The sequence below is a fragment of the Prionailurus bengalensis genome, chromosome E1 (genome assembly GCF_016509475.1).
Source record: "Prionailurus bengalensis isolate Pbe53 chromosome E1, Fcat_Pben_1.1_paternal_pri, whole genome shotgun sequence".
Taxonomy (NCBI): domain Eukaryota; kingdom Metazoa; phylum Chordata; class Mammalia; order Carnivora; family Felidae; genus Prionailurus; species Prionailurus bengalensis.
The window spans coordinates 36,242,283-36,259,655 of NC_057347.1; the positions used below are offsets into that span (position 1 = coordinate 36,242,283).

Consider the following 17,373-nt stretch of genomic DNA (forward strand, 5'->3'; position numbering starts at 1 on the left):
TCTGCACTGCCAGCACAGAGCCCGACGCGGGGCTCGGTCTCATGAACCATGAGATCGTGACCTGAGCCGAAACCAAGAGTCAGATGCTTAACGGACTAAGCCCCCCCCACCCCGGACGCCTTTCAATTTCGTCTTCTAAACACAAGAGAAATACCGGGTGGCCTGTAAGATCTCTTCTGATTGAAAAAGAACTCTGATTCTGTGACTCTCAGACCTTGCAGACTTAAAGCAAAAAAAAAAACCAAAACAGAACCCAAACCAAAACCTGCGGTATGAGAAAAAAAAAAAAAAAAGGTCTTCTAAGAATCTTTGTCTCATTTCCACTCCCAACGCCATCATCCCTGGTACAGATACCGAGACTTGCTTTGTGGTTGTGTGTGTGTGTTTTTTTTTTTAAGTTTTTTATTTTGTTTGTTTTGCTCTGTTGAGAGAACGAGAGACAAAGAGTGAGCGGGGGAGGGGCAGAGAGAGAGAGGGAGACACAGAATCTGGAGCAGGCTCCAGGCTCCGGGCTGTCGGCACAGAGCCGGACGCGGGGCTCGAACTCACAAACTGTGAGATCATGACCTGGGCCGAAGTCGGTCGCTTCACCGACTGAGCCCCCCAGGTGTCCCATACCAAGACTTCCTTTGACTGGTACAGGCAGAAGCAGGACTTTCTTTGTTCCCCCATCAACTACTGAGAGGAAGAGTCCCAAACTGAGAAGGAGCCTGTGTGTCAACCGGAGAGCAGACACCATTCTGAGGGGAAACTGTCTTACTATTTAGTCAGGTGGGTGCCTTGGGAACAAAAAGCCCGTGAAAACAAATTTCATACCTGTGCCTGCAGTCTCTCCCTTGGGCACTTTTGCCTCTGAGTTTGAGTTTCGGGGGAGGGGACGCGGTCCAACTTTTCTGACGACCGAAGGAGGCTCAACACACTGCTTCAACCTTTCACACTCAGGCCCAGAAAAACCCTCGGTGTTTGCCTCAGGGATCCTTCTGTTTGGGGTTTGCCTGGCACAAATCACGGATGCTTTCTGATTTCCCGGCCGTCCCTCCGGCCCTGGAGGGGATGCTTTGCTCCACAGTGGGGGCAGTTCTACTGTTTCACCCCGTTGTCAGCACCCCTGAAAGGACAGGGGTGCCAGGCTCTGGCCTATTAGCTCCCACTGTGGCCAACCCTCTCGTCAATAACCAGTTGTCAGGGATTTTAATGGAAACCCTCCGGAAGTTGTAAATCTTTGCCGCTCCCTCCCGCATCCTCTCCCTCATTTCCATCACAATATCACTCCAGAGGGACCTCAGACCAAAGCCCGAGCTTGGCAGAGGAGATTGGTGGGACACTGGGGGAAAGAAAGAGGCCGGAAGGGGGAGGGAAACAGAGCCGGGACGGTTGGTCTTAGGGAAGCATCTGCTCTTGGCCAGTTGACGACTGGTCACCTGGGCCTCCAGGGCCCCGGAGGTGGGGAGGGGCGCGATAGCCCAGGGCCACCTGGAGGGAAGGGGGACGGAGGGAAGAGGTAGAGGATAGGGTGGCAGGGAGGTTTCTGGAAGAGCAGCAGATGGGCCCCTGGTTTCACCTCAGGCCCTCCAGCGTGAATCTAAGCATCACTAACCAGGCTTTCATTGTCCACTTGGGGCTAAGCCATGCCTTTGCCTCTAGGCTCCTGCCTGGGCAGATCAGCTGGTAAAGGGACAGGGTCCTGTGCCGGGAGGAAAACTTCCTCCAGCAACTTAGATCAAAAGGTTAACAGTTAATTTACAGGCATATGAGAGCACTCAGTCGTGAGTAACTGTACAAACAGCTAGGCATAAAGGTTTATTATGTATCAGTTTTATAAGGGGGGGAAGGGTTGGGGGTGTGACTGGGGCTTCAAAATGGGCTTCTGATGAGACTTGTTTACACAATTTTTGGAATGTCCAAGTGTCCAGGAACAGAGCCTCCCTGGGGACATAAGGGGTGTGTCAGGGAGAGGGGCAGCGGACTGTTGTAAAGCTCTGCTTTATTCAGATAAGGGATCAGAGGCCAGCACGAAGTCCCAGGCACATGGATTGGACACAATGTTCCCAATGAATCTGCTAAAACCTTCATCCTCTCGGAAACTCTCCGGGACTAACTCCACATCCTCCACATCAGCGAGGATCTGGCCTCTTCCACTAGTCCTTTTGATTACGGCTTCTCTGGGAAGGGCCTGTGTCTCCTCTGTCTCCCCTCAACCGAGGGAAGAGAACTCTATCCTCAGCGTGAGAGTTAATGTTGCAGAGTCTTACCTAAGTCTTACTCCTTGGGACTGAACAATCCTTTCCCGCAGGAGCAGCTACATTTCAGGAACATCAATTCGAGCATCTGGAAATCTGCAGAATGAAGAACAATGGATATAGGCAACAAGAAATCCCCGGCGCCATCCATCAGGGAGTTTCCTAAGAACACTGTGGTTCAGGAATTTTATTTATTTTTTTTTTAAAGTGCTTTTTAAAGTTTATTCATTCATGTCGAGAGAGAGCGTGCGCGAGAGAGCAAGCGGGGGAGGGCCAGAGAGAAAGAGGGAGAGAGAGAGAATCCCAGGCGGGCTCCATGCTGACAGCGGAGAGCCCCATTTGGGGCTCGAACTCACCGCCCGTGAGGTCATGACCTGAGCCGACCAACTGACCCCCCGCCCCCCCTCCCCCTTCAGGAGTTTTAAGTCGATCCTTTGGTCTTTCCCCAATCCTGAACGAACCCAGGTAGAAACAGCTCTACTGGCCGCCAACCTTTGCAGGCCCGCAGGAGTCTGGGCTGACACAGGCGGAAACGGAAGGAAACCACGATCATGCGAATCCAGTCATTACTCTGATTCCCCCGCCTGCCAGAGGACAGTCAGAATGTCGCTGTGCGAAGCCCAGACCCCAGAGCCCTGCGCGGCCGCCTCTCTCGGCCAGGGGCTCGTTCGGTAGAGGGGCCACGACCCCCCCCCCCCTCTGAGATGTCATGATTCAGTAAGCCAGAGCGGTTCCTTGCAGGTTTGCGGTATCTACTGTTGGAGAAGCTAAACCCGGAGAGATGATGTCAACTGCCCAGGATTACACATGCCTGAGATCTTGACTTGGGTCTCAATCCAATGCTGTCTGCGCGGCTCCCCTCTGGTCCCGGCTTCGGCTATTCACCCTCCCCAGAGCGCCAGAGGACGAGACCGCCCCCCTCGGTGCACCCCACTCGCCCCCCTCCCCCTCCCCCTCCCCCTCCCCCTCCCCCTCCGGGGCAGCTGGAGCTTCCGAGGCAGACAATTCGGATCCGCTCGGCCCCGAGGCTCCAGCTGCGCCTGCGCACGACGCCCCGACGCCCCGACGGCGCGGGCGGGGGAGGGCGGGGACCCGCGCAGGGCTAGCAGTGGAGCCGCCCCGAGCGCGAGGAGCGCGGCCCAAGCGTCCTCCGCGTCTCCAGGGACGACCTCGGGCGCTGGCCTCTCAGAGCAAAGGGGCGGTTAATTGGATTGGGGGGGGGGGGGGCACGGCCGCCTGCCGCTGGGGCCAATCGAAGACCTGGAAAGCCCTATATGCAAATATATGTGGGCTGGGCGCACCCCAAGTTAGGAGGAGCGCGGGTTGGGCTTAAGGGTTGTGGGGCAGCCAATGGGACCTTGTCTCCTTAAGTCTTTTGAGGAGGGGGCCCGAAAGTGTGGCTGCGACCGATACGCGCAGCAGAGCGGGGGCAAGACGGGGAGATAGGAATTGCGGGTAAGAGCCCCCCCCAAACCCGATGCTGGCCCTAGATCGCGGCCTCCTAGTGTCTCCCCACGGAAAACCTGGTTCTTCATACCCCCGAAGTCCCCCTCGGTGCCTAGTTCGCCAGGGTTACTCCCTCTGTCCTCCCTGGTGGCTCTCTATGGCCAACGCCACTCGCCCTCCCAGTCCCTGCTCCCCCTTGGCGCCGCAGCTCATCTCTTCCCAGCTCCGTACTGGCGTTCATCCCGGAAATACCCTCGCTCCCTTTCTCATCCTCAAGACCCCGATGCCAGGACCTTGCCCTCACTCTCTTCCTTTTCTGGCTCCATAACCCCTCCTGTCCCCGCTTCTCACCCGAACCTGGGGCACCCTCACTTCCTGCCCTGGATTTCCCAAACCCCGCCCAGGGAGCTGTCCCTTAGATACCGGAGATCCCTGGGAATCGCCAAACTTTCTCTGCCTCCTTCCCCATCGCTGGGCCTTTCTCCTGATCACCTTTCTTCCTTTGCCTGGAGAAACCTTCCAGAAAGACCCTTCTGTTTTGGATAGCCAGCACAGCCCTCAACAAATACCCCTACCCCTCCTTTTCAGCTCCCCCTTTCCTATTTCTCACCTCCCGAGGGAGAATTCTTCTAGGCTTGAGGAATGTTCTCCTTTGGGATTTGAACCCTAGGAAAAATGTAACTCACATTTGGGAACGAGATGGGAAGGGAGCTAACCTTTACTAAGCACCGGTATGTACCAGGCTCTTCATTCAGTAAGTTATTTAATAGATACACCAATCCTGCTGTTATATTTTCATTTTACATAGCTTTTATTTTAAGCCAAGCACTGCTTTAAGAGCATTATAAATGTTAACTCATTTCGTCTTTAAATAACGCCCCAAGATAGATATTATTTTCTTCATTTTCCTCATGAGGAAACTGAGGTACAAAGAAACTCAGTTTCTCACCCACAGTCACCCACTAGGAAGTAGAGCTGGGATCTGGATCCAGATCCATCTGTCTTTGCTGGTGATGCAGAGTATTGTGCAGAAAATGGCTGGGCGTGAGCCTGCCTTGAACAATGCATCTTCCCCTCAGTTTCTGGCAGAGCAAAAAATGGAATCTGAGTCAGCAAGATTCTGAGTGTTTCCAGAGAACATGGCTGGTCACTCTCAGCACTTCTTACTGGCACAGCCCTTACGCAGTTGAGTGCCCCCATCCCTCCCTTGTTAATCCACATCTTGCTAAGAACCCATTTAGTCCCTGGGCTGAAATTCCAAGGGTGGCTAGAATGAAAAGGCAAAAGTTCATAAAAAGCATCTCAATTTATTCTGCCTGCATCAAAGCTCAAAGCACTTAAAAATTGTTTTTAATGTTTATTTTATTTTTGAGAAAGAGAGAGACAGAGCACAAGCAGGAGAGGGGCAGAGAGACAGGGAGACACAGAATCCGAAGCAGGCTCCAGGCTCTGAGCTGTCAGCACAGAGCCCGACGGGGGCTCGAACCCACAAGCAATGAGATCATGACCTGAGCTGAAATCGGCGCTCAGCTGACTGAGCCACCCAGGCGGCCCGCACTTTTCTTTTTAAAATATATATTTATTTATCTTTGAGAAAGAGAGTGTGAGTGGGGGAAGGGCAGAGAGAGAGGGAGACACAGAATCCGAAGCAGGCTCCAGGCTCTCAGCTGTCAGCACAGAGTTGGACGCGGGGCTCGAACCCACAAACCGTGAGATCATGACCTGAGCTGAACTTGGATACTTAACTGACTGCGCCACCCAGGCACCCCAAAGCACTTTTCTCGATGTGAAGTTTTTATCTTCTGGTGGTCCGGTAATCACAGAAAAGATAGGGAATAAAAGATAGGGAATGAAGGTGAACCTGAAAGCAATGTAACATTGTGTGTCAATGACACTGAAAAAAAAAAGGGAATGAGGGAGGCGATATTACCTGGCTTCTTATGCCATACAAAATCAAAGAGGCAAAGCTGAAAGCAAGATCCAGAGATCTAACCTCCCCATCTTCCCCAACCTACTTTCAACCTTTTCCAGGAGCTAGCCACTGGAAGCCTTCAGAGGGATGCTTCTGGTAGAGGAATGAGGACCCAAAGTTGTAAAAGGGAGGAGGTGCGGGAAAACATATTATTTGGGAGAAGAGAAGGTAGTCATCCGGCAGACACAGTAGGATGGCCCTTCAGTGCTATATGTAATTCTACAGACTGAAAGAAAAGTCCAGGCTCTGAAGGTCGGGATGAAAAAACTTAGTTACAACTTTAAACATGCTCCGTGATCTGTTCGTAACCACCAAATAATTCTTTTCTCCAATGTATTGACACCCGTATTAATTCCGCCTTGCCAAAGAAAGCGCTAGATATTTTCCGTGCGCCTCTAGGGGGAAGAAGAGGAGTCAGCACGTATAGTCTTTCAGCAGTGGAAACGCTCCCTTGCTGTGAGATTTTTCCAAATAATCTGCAATGTGTTTTTGCATGAAGCCATCCCAGGGCTCATTCCCTCCCCCTGGTGGCCAATGAAAGGCATTTTCATGCTGTCTAGCCAGATGTGGTCGGCTTTGCCTGGCGTGGAAGCTTCTCCAAGATCAAACCCCACACTAAAATGAGAGGAAACATCACTGTTTGTAAATGGTCTTAACTGTCCTCTTTGGAAAGGTGAACTAAATGTTTCTTGCGTCATTATGTAAAACCGAAGATGGTATTTACTCTGTTTGCTACGTTAGCACAAGTCGGTTGCCTTTAAACATTCTCCAAGGCGCTTAGTCCGCATTGCCTGTCCATTCACCTGGCGTAATGGAAAGATGAGCAGAGGGTGCAGTAGCCAGGGCTTTGGTCCTGGCCCTTCTGACTCGCTCTCTGGCTTTGTGCAAGTCCCCTCCTCTAGCTGGCAGGGGCATTTCCAAACTTCCAAAAAGCAAACAGTTTCAACTAGGTATTCTCATGGTCCCTCCCAGCTGTAATATTGAGGAATTCAGTAAGAGCTGAGAAAGTGTTCCAGGGGTGCCTGGGTGGCTCAGTCGGTTAAGCGTCTGACTCCTTTTTTTTTTTTTTTTTTAGCTTATTTATTTAATTAATTTACATTCAAGTTAGTTAGCATCTGGTGCAACGATGATTTCAGGAGTAGATTCCTTAATGCCCCTTATCCATTTAGCCCATCTCCCCTCCCACAACCTCTCCAGTAACCCTCTGTTTGTTCACCATATTTATGAGTCTCTTCCGTTTTGTCTCCCTCCCTGTTTTTATATTATTTTTGCTTCCCTTCCCTTATATTCATCTGTTTGGTATCTTAAATTCCTCATACGAGTGAAGTCATATGATATTTGTCTTTCTCTGACTGACTGATTTCGCTTAGCCTCACGACCTCCAGTTCCATCCACACAGTTGCAAATGGCGAGATTTCATTCTTTTTGATTGCCGAGCAATACTCCATTGTCTATATATACCGCATCTTCTTTATCCATTCACCTGCCAATGCACATTTGGGCTCTTTCCATACTTTGGCTATTGTCGAGAGAGGTGTCTGACTCTTTTTTTTTGTGTGTGTGTGTGCAAAAAGGTGATTAAAAAAAAAATTTTTTTTAAACGTTTATTTATTTTTGAGACAGAGAGAGGCAGAGCATGAACGGGGGAGGGTCAGAGAGAGAGGGAGACACAGAATCGGAAGCAGGCTCCAGGCTCTGGGCCATCATCAGCCCAGAGCCCGACGCGGGGCTCGAACTCAAGGACCGTGAGATCGTGACCTGAGCTGAAGTCGGACGCTTAACCGACTGAGCCACCCAGGCGCCCCTAAAAAAAAAAAAGGTGATTTTATTAAAGCATGGGGACAGGACCCATGGACGGGAAGAGCTGCTTATTATTTTATTTTATTTTATTTTATTTTATTTTATTTTATTTTTTTGGTGAAGTGTCTGGCTCTTGATCTCAGCTCAGGTCTTGATCTCAGCGTCATGAGTTCAAGCCCTGTGTCGGGCTCTGCGCTGGGTGTGAGGCTACTTTAAAAAAAAAAAAGTTTGGGGCGCCTGGGTGGCGCAGTCGGTTAAGCGTCCGACTTCAGCCAGGTCACGATCTCGCGGTCCGTGAGTTCGAGCCCCGCGTCAGGCTCTGGGCTGACGACTCGGAGCCTGGAGCCTGTTTCCGATTCTGTGTCTCCCTCTCTCTCTGCCCCTCCCCCGTTCATGCTCTGTCTCTCTCTGTCCCAAAAAAAATAAATAAACGTTGAAAAAAAAAAAAAGTTTTAATTACAGCCCAAATAAGAGCCCACGTACAACGTGGACTTTGGTGACGAGAAGGGCAGGAAACAGAGAAAATAAATACAAACTAGAAACAGTAGAGTTGTTCCCAGGTTATGGCAAATCTGGGGAGATCCAGGCCCTTAATGGAGGTGGGAATTTGGAAGCAGTTGGCTTTAAGGAAAATGGGACCAACTGATTGTTAAGGGACTGAGGTCACCAAAACCGCTTCTGGGAGCTGGGAGACCAGTCGCTTCACTTTCCGGTCACACCGTTTATGAGTGCTCAGCTGAGAGGGAAAGGCGGCGTGTGGCGTGTAGAAGAGAGATAGGCTGTGGAACCCCAGCTATGTCTCCTGCCTTTGCCCCTCTGTGCCTCCATCTTCTCATCTGTAATGGAGGCGAGAGAATATCTATGACCCGATGGTCTGCCGAGACAGTACATACGGATATAACATGCTTCAGTGCAATGTAAATGCTTAGTTACGTGGTAAGTAGGTTGTGAAAGTAGCTACGGTTACACATGAGTGACACGAAGTGTGGTAAGTGCCCTCTTCAACCCAAGGCCAGTGCTTGAAAAACTGCTATTTATCTAATGCTCACAACAGCGCTTCTATTATATAGATGAGGAAAACGAACGGTAAGCTAAATGAGTCCGTGAATCTATTCCTTCTTCCAGTCTGATCATTCGGGAAGCTTATAACCCTCTGGTGTCTGCCAGACCCGGTAGTAGGAGCTGAGCTTTCACAGACACACGGTCTTTTCCATCAGGGAGGTCACAGTCCAGGGCCACATAGCTGGTGCTGACAGGTAGCCTTTAGTGAGCACTTACTCTGCGCCTGGCACTGTCCTAAGCACTTTGTATTGTATTAACTCCTTTTAATTTCCGTAACTGGCTGGGGCAAACCATTTTACAGATGGGGAAACTAAGGCAGAAGGGGCAGTGAAATACATGGCCCGAGGTCACGCGACTAGAAAGTGGCAGAGCCGGGATTTCAATCCAGGCAGACAGGCTCCAGAATCTGAGTTCTCAGCGACTTCTCTTAGCAGGTGACTTAAAGTCACGTCTCTCACTGCAGCGGCCCTCACGCCAGGATGTACGTATATCTCGGGATGCCGGCAGCCCCCCTTCACCCTTTTCTATTCTCCTTAGCCCCGTCCTTCGAATTTGCTGCCTCTCCTTCTCTAGTTCCACAAGACTGCGAGACTGCTTTTGACACCCGAGTTGTTGGGCGGGAGAGAAGGGACTGGCTGCTGGCACTGGGTAAGAGGAGACTGGTGGAGTCCAGTAAGACCTGAGACTCTCTGGAGGAAGCAGCTTCTGTTCTAACTCACAGCTGCTTGGGGGCCAGAGAGATGCCAGAAGAGGGCAGGCAAATCCAGGTGTCAAGGGCGCCCGGCTTGCGGCCCGGAGAGAAATGACCTGGACGGACGAAAATGCTTCCCCTCTCTTCATGCTACTGTGAGAAAAATAACAGCACAGGCGCAGCTGTTTTGTGGCTCTGGTGTCACGGAGACCACAGGGACCGGACTGGGGCAGGTCGAAAAATAGCTAATGAGGGAGGCATGATTTGGCTTTGGCGGATTTCTGGCATGAAGCACTGGGGACCTACTTTTCCAAAAGCGACAGAAATCTGGATTTTTCGGAGAAATCCACATTTCCTACGTATTGGCAACTCCTTTATGTATCCGTTCTTGCTAGGTTTTACTTATTTGTTTTGAGAGCGCGCGCCTGCGCGCCTGCAGGGGAGGGGCAGAGAGAGAGAGAGAGAGAGAGGGAGAGAGAATCCCAAGCAGGCTCCGCTCTGTCAGGCTGTCAGGGCAGAGCCCGGTGCCACGGTCGAGTTCATGAACCGTGACGTCAGGACCTGAGCCGACACACGAAGAGCCGGACGCCTAACTGGCTGAGTCACCAGGCACCCCAGCAACGACTTCTTTTTAATTTTTTTTTTAACGTTTATTTATTTTTGAGACAGAGAGAGACAGAGCATGAACGGGGGAGGGGCAGAGAGAGAGGGAGACACAGAATCGGAAGCAGGCTCCAGGCTCTGAGCCATCAGCCCAGAGCCCGACGCGGGGCTCGAACTCACGGACCGCGAGATCCGTGACCTGAGTTGAAGTCGGACGCCTAACCGACTGAGCCACCCAGGCGCCCCTACTTCTATTTAAAACTATAACAACTACACACTGTGGTGGGGTGGGCCAAGTAAACATTTCTGCAGGTGGATTCAGCATGTGACCCCAGGCACCCCCCCCTTCCTCCCCCTGGCAAACTGTGAGCACCGTATTCTCTATCAGGAACCTTTGAGAGAAGTCAGCGGGATTTAGCCTTGGGGAAGAAACAGGACGGAGAGGGCTGGGGGAGGAGGAAGCTGGGAGACCAAAGGCAAAGCAAAAATAGACACATGGGGGGGCATCGACTGCTCTCCGCCACCTTGCACCTGACTCAAGCACCATTCAACTGGCTCTCGGGTCATAGATAGCCTAGAATACAGGGGAAAGGCAGGTGGGAACCAATGCGGTGGCGATCAGTTCCCTGAGAAGTGCAAGGGTTCGGTTCCCTGGTCCATGTGCCTGAGGCCCTCTGGGACAAGAGGAAACAGAATTTGATCTTGTTGTTGTTGTTGTTGTTGTTGTTTTTCTCTTTGAGGCAGGCAGACAGCGGCAGCCATGACTTGTTCTTACCACTTGGGCAAGGACTCGAAAGACAGCAGAGACAACTCGCGACTCCAGAGGCCACGTTCAGGGTCAGTTTTGTCTCCTCGAGTTAACATTAACCTTTGGGTAAACGGAGCCACTCCTCCACGGCTTGGTAAACAGAAGCCGTTGCGGAGGGCTAGGGGAGCGGAACGGGCCGTTTATCTGAAATCAAGGGAGCAGCCCCAGGTCAATATTTCACGTACCTCGGTCCTCTTGGACTTTGCCAAGAATGTGCCTGTCCACTGGGCAACACGGGCTCACGAGGCCCAGGTTTCGTCGGGTGGTTGTGCCGAGTACAACTCTGTCTCCCCTTTTCAGGTGTCACCATAACTGGGCTTGGGAATAAGTGACAGCCCCCCTTCGGCAAGAGAGAAACCAGGGGCAGTCCCTGGCTGACTTAATAATTCTGCCCTTCCTCTTGGCGATGGCTGTGAGCTTTCAGTGTGATGGTGGGTGTGATAATTCTCTGAAAACACTAAAGAAGTACACACATATAAGGGAGGCTTTTTTTTTTTAATTTTTTAACGTTTATTTATGAGAGAGAGGGAGAGACAGAGCACGAGTGGGGGAGAGGCAGAGAGAGAGGGAGACACAGAATCAGAAGCAGGCGCCAGGCTCCGAGCCATCAGCACAGAGCCCGACGCGGGGCTCGAACCCACAAACCGCGAGATCATGACTTGAGCCGAAGTCTGACACTCAACCGACAGAGCCACCCAGGAGGGCGGCTTTATTACTGAGTTATTCATACGTAGCCTCCAAGTTAGAGCCCTCTACTCCCCAATTTTGGTGTGGGAAAGGGGCAGAGAGACACGGAAGGATGCCGTAATGTTAAAAATGTGGCGACAGGTACAAAAAATTGTCTAGAATTAGCAAGTTTGGGTATGGAGGGAAAGTGATTCCCATGAGATTATGTGAGTTGGTGAGCCAGCTGTTATGGTATATTGCTGGAGGTAGGCCAAATTGTTGGGAGTCCCTCTGGGAAACAACATGGCAAGATAGATAGGTAGATAGATGATAGATAGATAGATAGATAGATAGATAGATAAAATAAAACTAGAAGCTAATTTCTATATTAACCTAGTAATCCTGGCTCCAGATATATACCTTACCGTGTCCTTTTCTAAATTTTCTTTAAAGAGGGGAAGGGCCCCAGAAGATTGGCTTTATGGTCATAGAAATCTTGGAGGTGAAGGTGATGAATCAGTTCATTGGATCTGGGCTGTTCTGGGTCACCCCAAGCAAACTAAGCACATTCCTAAGGATTATTGAAACAAAGGCATTAAAAATCATTTGAAAACCTTGGGGCGCCTGGGTAGCCCAGTCGGTTAAGTGTCCGACTTCGGCCCGGGTCATGATCTCGCAGTTCGTGAGTCCGAGCCCTGCGTCGGGCTCTGCGCCGACAGCTCAGAGCCTGGAGCTGCTTCAGATTCTGTGTCTCCCTCTCTCTCTGCCCCTCCCCTGCTTGTGCTCTGTCTCCGTGTCTCTCTCTCTCTCTCTCCCAAAAATAAATAATTAAAAAAAAACATTAAAAAATATTGAAATGCCCAGCAAACAACGAAGAAGTCATCATGGGGATAGGAGGAGCGACAAGAACTCTGGACTTCTGTGGTTGGGATCTCGGAAGGGCTCCCTCTGGCCCTGAGCTTGGTATGGGCTCAGTCAGCTACAAATTGACCCTGTGCTCCGCTCCCTTTGCATTCACGGTCAGGCAGCAGGTTGGGCGTGGGACGTTCAGCGTCGTGGGGAGCCAGTTAACGGACCTCCTCAGAGCGCCTCATCTACACCCACTGGGACTAACTCCCTCAGCTAGGAAGGCTTAGGCCTTGGTTCCGAGGCTGTCTCCAGGCACTCGCTCACTTTAATAAGATTGTTTACCAGGTGCCATGCATAGCTTCTCAGCCTACTCCTGAAAAATCCCAGGAGGGCAAAACCAAAGCCAGGATTGGCTGAGCGAGTCCCCAAGGTCAGCGTCAGTGGCAAAAGGTGGAATCGGCTCTCTCCCCGAGCTGGCACCCACCGCGGAGGTGGGGTGGCATTTTATAAACTGCAATCTGTCCCCTGGTCTCCGAGTGGGTCTCCCACCCGCATGAGCAAGGGAGGGGGTCCCCCTGCAGGTGGATTCAAGTAACTGCCGCTCCTTCTGCCCTCTCTCCAGGGTGGGCCGGGATTTGCCCCCAGCCTCCTCCCAGGCTGGGGAGATGCTCCAGTGCCTGCCTTTGGAGGGCGAGGAAGGGGCAGACTCAGAAGAGCAGGAGGACAGCTCCCCAGAAGAGTCGAAAGAAATCGTCACCCTGGTTTTCATGAGCGAGAACGCTGGGGTACAAGAGAGGCTTCAGAATGCCCCGCAGCAAGGCAAGAAGAGGAAGAAAAAAAGGTTAGGACCAAAAGATGGGGAATGGGGTTCTGTGTTGTTGGGAGCAGAGGGGACCCGGAGGGAAGGGGGCCTTGGCCGCTAATGAGAGGGTAAAAGAGGCTGTCAAAATCACACCCCTTTCGGTTCAGATGGGAAGGATCCACTTGATGACCTGTTGCATAGAACCAAACGATGGTGTTTGTAATCTTAACCACACTTTGTCCTAATCGTCATTCTATTTGTTGTTTAGCATGCCTTTTTTTTTTTTTTTTTAAATTGTGCGGAGGGAGACTGTTTCCTTGTTTTAAGGAAGTGCTTATTGCCTTGGGAACTTAGTACATTTAAAGAAAATTTTAAGGTGTATTTATTTTTGAGAGAGAGGGAGAGACAGAGCACGAGTGGGAGAGAGGCAGAGACAGAGGGAGACACAGAATCGGAAGCAGGCTCCAGGCGCTGAGGTGTCGGGGCTCGAACCCACAAACCGTGAGATCATGACCTGAGCTGAAGTCGGACACTTAACCGACTGAGCCCCTCGGGTGCCCCAGTACATTTTAAAAATAACAAGACTGATGCCGATTTCTGGGATCCGACTGTGGCTTCTGTGTTCTAGTTCCCATTTAATATTCTGTCACGCTTCGCCTCTTTTGGGGAAAATGGATCAGTCCTCAGACTCACTGATGTGTGACAGCTTGTCCACTTTCTAACTCACAACTTCCGTTAGTGGGGGCGGCGGGGGTGGGGGGGGGCAAGAGGTGGGCGACCATGAAGTAATTTGGCTGAAAAGATTTTTACTTCCTGCTCCCGATGGGCCGCTGGAGTCAAAGGATTGAGGGGGCAAGGTTCATAGGAAGCCAAAGCAGAATTCGTTACAGCCACAATGCCGAATTTCGACCTCGTGGGCTGAGTAATGGTAGCGCCCGTGTTTTTTCTGCCTCTCTGCAATCCTTTGGATTCGTGTCTTCAGTAGGGGTGTAGTCAAACCAGGCTGGGTGCGACTGAGTAGGCTTGGACCCGCCTGGGGTGGGATGCTTCTGGGTGCGGCCACGTGTTCTGGCAAGTGCGTCTGTCTCTGTCTTGCTGCTTTCCTTCTTCTCTTTTCCAGATGATTGGTGATCAATCTCTCCACCTGCCGATACGAGAGCGGTGAGCGCCTGCGTTCGAGGGATCCACAATGGGGACCCAGTGGATTGCCCCCAAAGGGTTGGGAAGGGTCACCTTGTATATTCTTGGGGGTAAAAAGGGGGTGTCTCCAAATCCTCACGTGTCCTTCACCCGGCTCAATTAACTATTCGAGGAAGGGAATCTCACTCCAAGAAAACGTGGGTTTTGACCATGGTGGTGCCATACTTCAGTTCTCTGTAGTTCTGATGTAGGGTTCTTTGGGAATCTGTAGAAAAGGCAGGGGTTGGTCCTTGTTAGAGCAGAAGTTAGAGACTGGAAGCCTACAGACCCACGTTGGACTATAGAGAAGTGTTGTTGTCATTATATAATTCCGATAGCATATAAGTGTGGGTTTTTTTTTTTAATGTTTTATTTATTTTTGGGAGAGCGTGCACCTGCAGGGAAGGGGCAGAGAGAGAGGCGGACAGAGGATCCGAAGCGGGCTCCGAGCTGACGGCAGAGGGCCCGATGTGGGGTTCGAGCTCACGAGCCACGAGATCATGACCCTGGCTGAAGTCGGACGCTCAACCGACGGAACCGCCCAGGGGCCCCAGCCTATATGTGGTTTTGAAATGCACTGTATACTTTTTTTTCTGTTAGCTTCCTACTTAAGCTTGACTCTGGCTAATGTTAAGGATTAGTTTACATTCCCTGAACACAGAGTGCTTAGTGTTTGGAGGAAGGCCAGAAGCCTACTTCCTGGCAAGGGAAAGCCAGGCCAGGTAAAACATTCTTCCCAGATAACCTTCTGTGGGGTTCACCGGGTATAGGCTGTATTCCTCAGTAGATCTCCCTGTTTCTTTCTTGGCAAAGGTATGTCCAGACCAGGCAAGATGGCTTCCAGTTCCAACGAGCTGAGGTGTCTCTCTTCAGCACATGGTCTGACATGGTCTGAGACCACCTAGAAACATAGCCTCCCCACCCCATTCTCCTTCCCTACTTCCGGGGCTAACAGGCCTTTCTTTCTCCAACTCCATGGCAGTGCGTAGGGCTGCCCAGCGGTATGGCCTTCGAGAGGGAGGGGAAACCAATGACTGGACTCTCTACTGGACAGACTACTCAGTGTCGCTGGAGAGGGTGATGGAAATGAAAAGTTACCAGGTATCTGGGGGCAGAGCGGATCCTCCGTATAAGTGTGGCATCTCTCCAGCGGGCTCCCACTTTTAGGACCGTCCACCAAGGGGATCTCATGGGTTCTCCCGTGGCCCCCATTATTCATGAACTCTGGCTTCCTTCACAGAAAATAAATCACTTCCCTGGGATGAGTGAAATCTGCCGAAAGGACTTGCTGGCCAGAAATATGAGCCGCATGTTAAAGATGTTCCCTAAGGATTTCCTCTTCTTCCCTAGGACCTGGTGTCTTCCTGCTGAGTAAGTGCCCACCTGTGCACCCTTCTCCACCCTCCACCCCCAATTTCCGTCTTGCTCTTGATCCCCCGTCTATCGCTCTCCTTTTCAGGAAGAGAAGGGATAAAGGGTGTGTCCAAGGTTGAGAAAACACAAAGCTCTGCTATAAAAAATTAGATGACATCTCGGGGCTGGGTGCCTTGGAGCTTGTGCCTGTAGTTGGGATGAGAATGGGTTCTGACCCTGAACGCTGTTGATTTTGAACTTGTTCCAACCTTTTAAGTGTGCGGTTTTCTGGATTTTGATTTTTTTTTTTTAACGTTTATTTATTTTTTTGAGACACAGAGAGACCGAGCATGAGTGGGGGGAGGGGCAGAGAGAGAGGGAGACACAGAATCGGAAACAGGCTCCAGGCTCTGAGCTGTCAGCACAGAGCCCGACGCGGGGCTCGAACTCACGGACCGCGAGATCACGACCTGAGCTGAAGTCGGACGCTTAACCCACTGAGCCACCCCGGCACCCTCCCAGTGCTTTTCCAAACCAGGAGCTCCAAGATTCCCAGACTTCCTCAGCTTGTCTGGAACAACTTTCGGGACTTAGTAACAACTCAGAAGGAAACGTGTTTGCCTTTAAGCCACCGGGCACATCCAGATTTCATGGCCCCTAAGGAACTTGGCAGTCAAGTGACTTCTCTAGTGGTCACAATGCAAATGAGTTAAAATGCAAAACAAGTGTAGCAGGACTGAGATCTGTAATGCATCACATTGGCTTCTTTCTTCCGGATACGCTTTCTTCAGAGCGGAGAATACTGTTTGCACCTTGATGCTCTGGCTGGAGGAGAGGTGTTATCCGGGAGGAGCTGGGACCTAGAGTAGGGAAGGAGACGGGTTGATCCGAGGTCACAACACTTGTCAGGGCTTGAGCCAGATGCAGAACGCCACATCTCCTGTCTGCAGACCCGCAAGGCCAAAACACTCGGGTCCCAGCTCCCTTCGTGGGGCATGCAGTCTGTGTTAACGCCTTGCGTGCCGTCTGTCATGTGATCAACCACCGTACAAGCCAGGTGTCGTTACCCCACGGTGTAGATGATGGAAGTAAGGCTTAAAGAGGTCAAGTCCTTGCGAAGGGTTACACGGCTGTGAGCGGTGTCGCCTGGGTTTAAATCCCGACCCAAGTTCCCCCCAAAGCCCACCCTCCCTCCACCGTGTGCGCGTGTGCACGGCCGTCTCTCCTATTGCCAGGTCTCGTAGCGTGCGTCTGTTAGCTCGAGGGCTTTTTCACAGTAGAGAGCTTTAGTGTTTCTGTTTTGGTTTGGCTTTTGATGTTTTTTTTTTGTGAATAAAGGGCTAGGCTTCCTTTGCACTGCTCCCCCTCTAAAGGCGTATTTCATTCCCTTTCTGCCGCTCTGGTAGCTGGGGAGATTTGCAGAACTACAGCAGGTCAAGAAAAAATAAGACGTACATTTGTAAGCCGGATTCGGGCTGCCAAGGGAGAGGTATATTCATCACCCGGACGGTGAAAGCTATCAAGCCAGGCGAGGATATGATCTGTCAACTCTATATTTCAAAGGTACTTCTTCCTTGGGATTATTTATTTCTTGCTACAGCAACCTCATGCTCTAGCTTCACTGGACTGTGGGAGATGAGGGGACGGGGGCTGGCGATGGGGGCCGAGCCGGGTCGTGTCTTCTGCCCTGGAAGTTGTCAGAGCAGGCCTTCGGACCAGGGATGTGATGTGTGCCTGGGCAAGCGTCTCTCACCCTTGTGCCCCTGTAGCTGGTCTAGCCTTACTAGGCTGGCCCTTGCACCTTTGGTCTGTGGGTGCCCCGCTTCATTTGGGAGAGGGGAATCGTCCTGGAGAGATCATGGTGACCGGCTTTACTCCATGGCTGGAGGTCAGAAGTCACAG

General features: G+C 51.4%; 1 protein-coding gene and 1 long non-coding RNA gene across 3 annotated transcripts in view; one reads left to right on the top strand and one right to left on the bottom strand.

Moving 5' to 3' along the window:
• Window positions 1-1,787: 1,787 nt before the first annotated feature.
• Window positions 1,788-2,339, bottom strand: LOC122484743. The gene is made up of 2 exons (XR_006297693.1): window positions 2,253-2,339; window positions 1,788-1,926 (listed from the first exon to the last, which is right to left on the bottom strand). It is a non-coding gene; the product is annotated as an uncharacterized LOC122484743 (long non-coding RNA).
• A 1,130-nt stretch (window positions 2,340-3,469) lies between these two features.
• The window catches only part of TTLL6 (tubulin tyrosine ligase like 6), a 39,296-nt gene continuing 25,392 nt past the window's right edge, over window positions 3,470-17,373 (top strand). Inside the window, exons 1-7 of one of the 2 annotated variants that reach the window (XM_043584165.1) lie at window positions 3,470-3,695; window positions 10,559-10,651; window positions 12,760-12,978; window positions 14,063-14,100; window positions 15,101-15,219; window positions 15,359-15,489; window positions 16,878-17,034. In XM_043584165.1, coding sequence (XP_043440100.1) covers window positions 10,575-10,651; window positions 12,760-12,978; window positions 14,063-14,100; window positions 15,101-15,219; window positions 15,359-15,489; window positions 16,878-17,034 — 741 coding nt within the window. In that variant the 5' untranslated portion in view covers window positions 3,470-3,695; window positions 10,559-10,574. Of the gene's footprint in view, window positions 3,696-10,558; window positions 10,652-12,759; window positions 12,979-14,059; window positions 14,101-15,100; window positions 15,220-15,358; window positions 15,490-16,877; window positions 17,035-17,373 lie in introns of those variants that run through there. The other variant, XM_043584166.1, reaches the window with a different exon arrangement.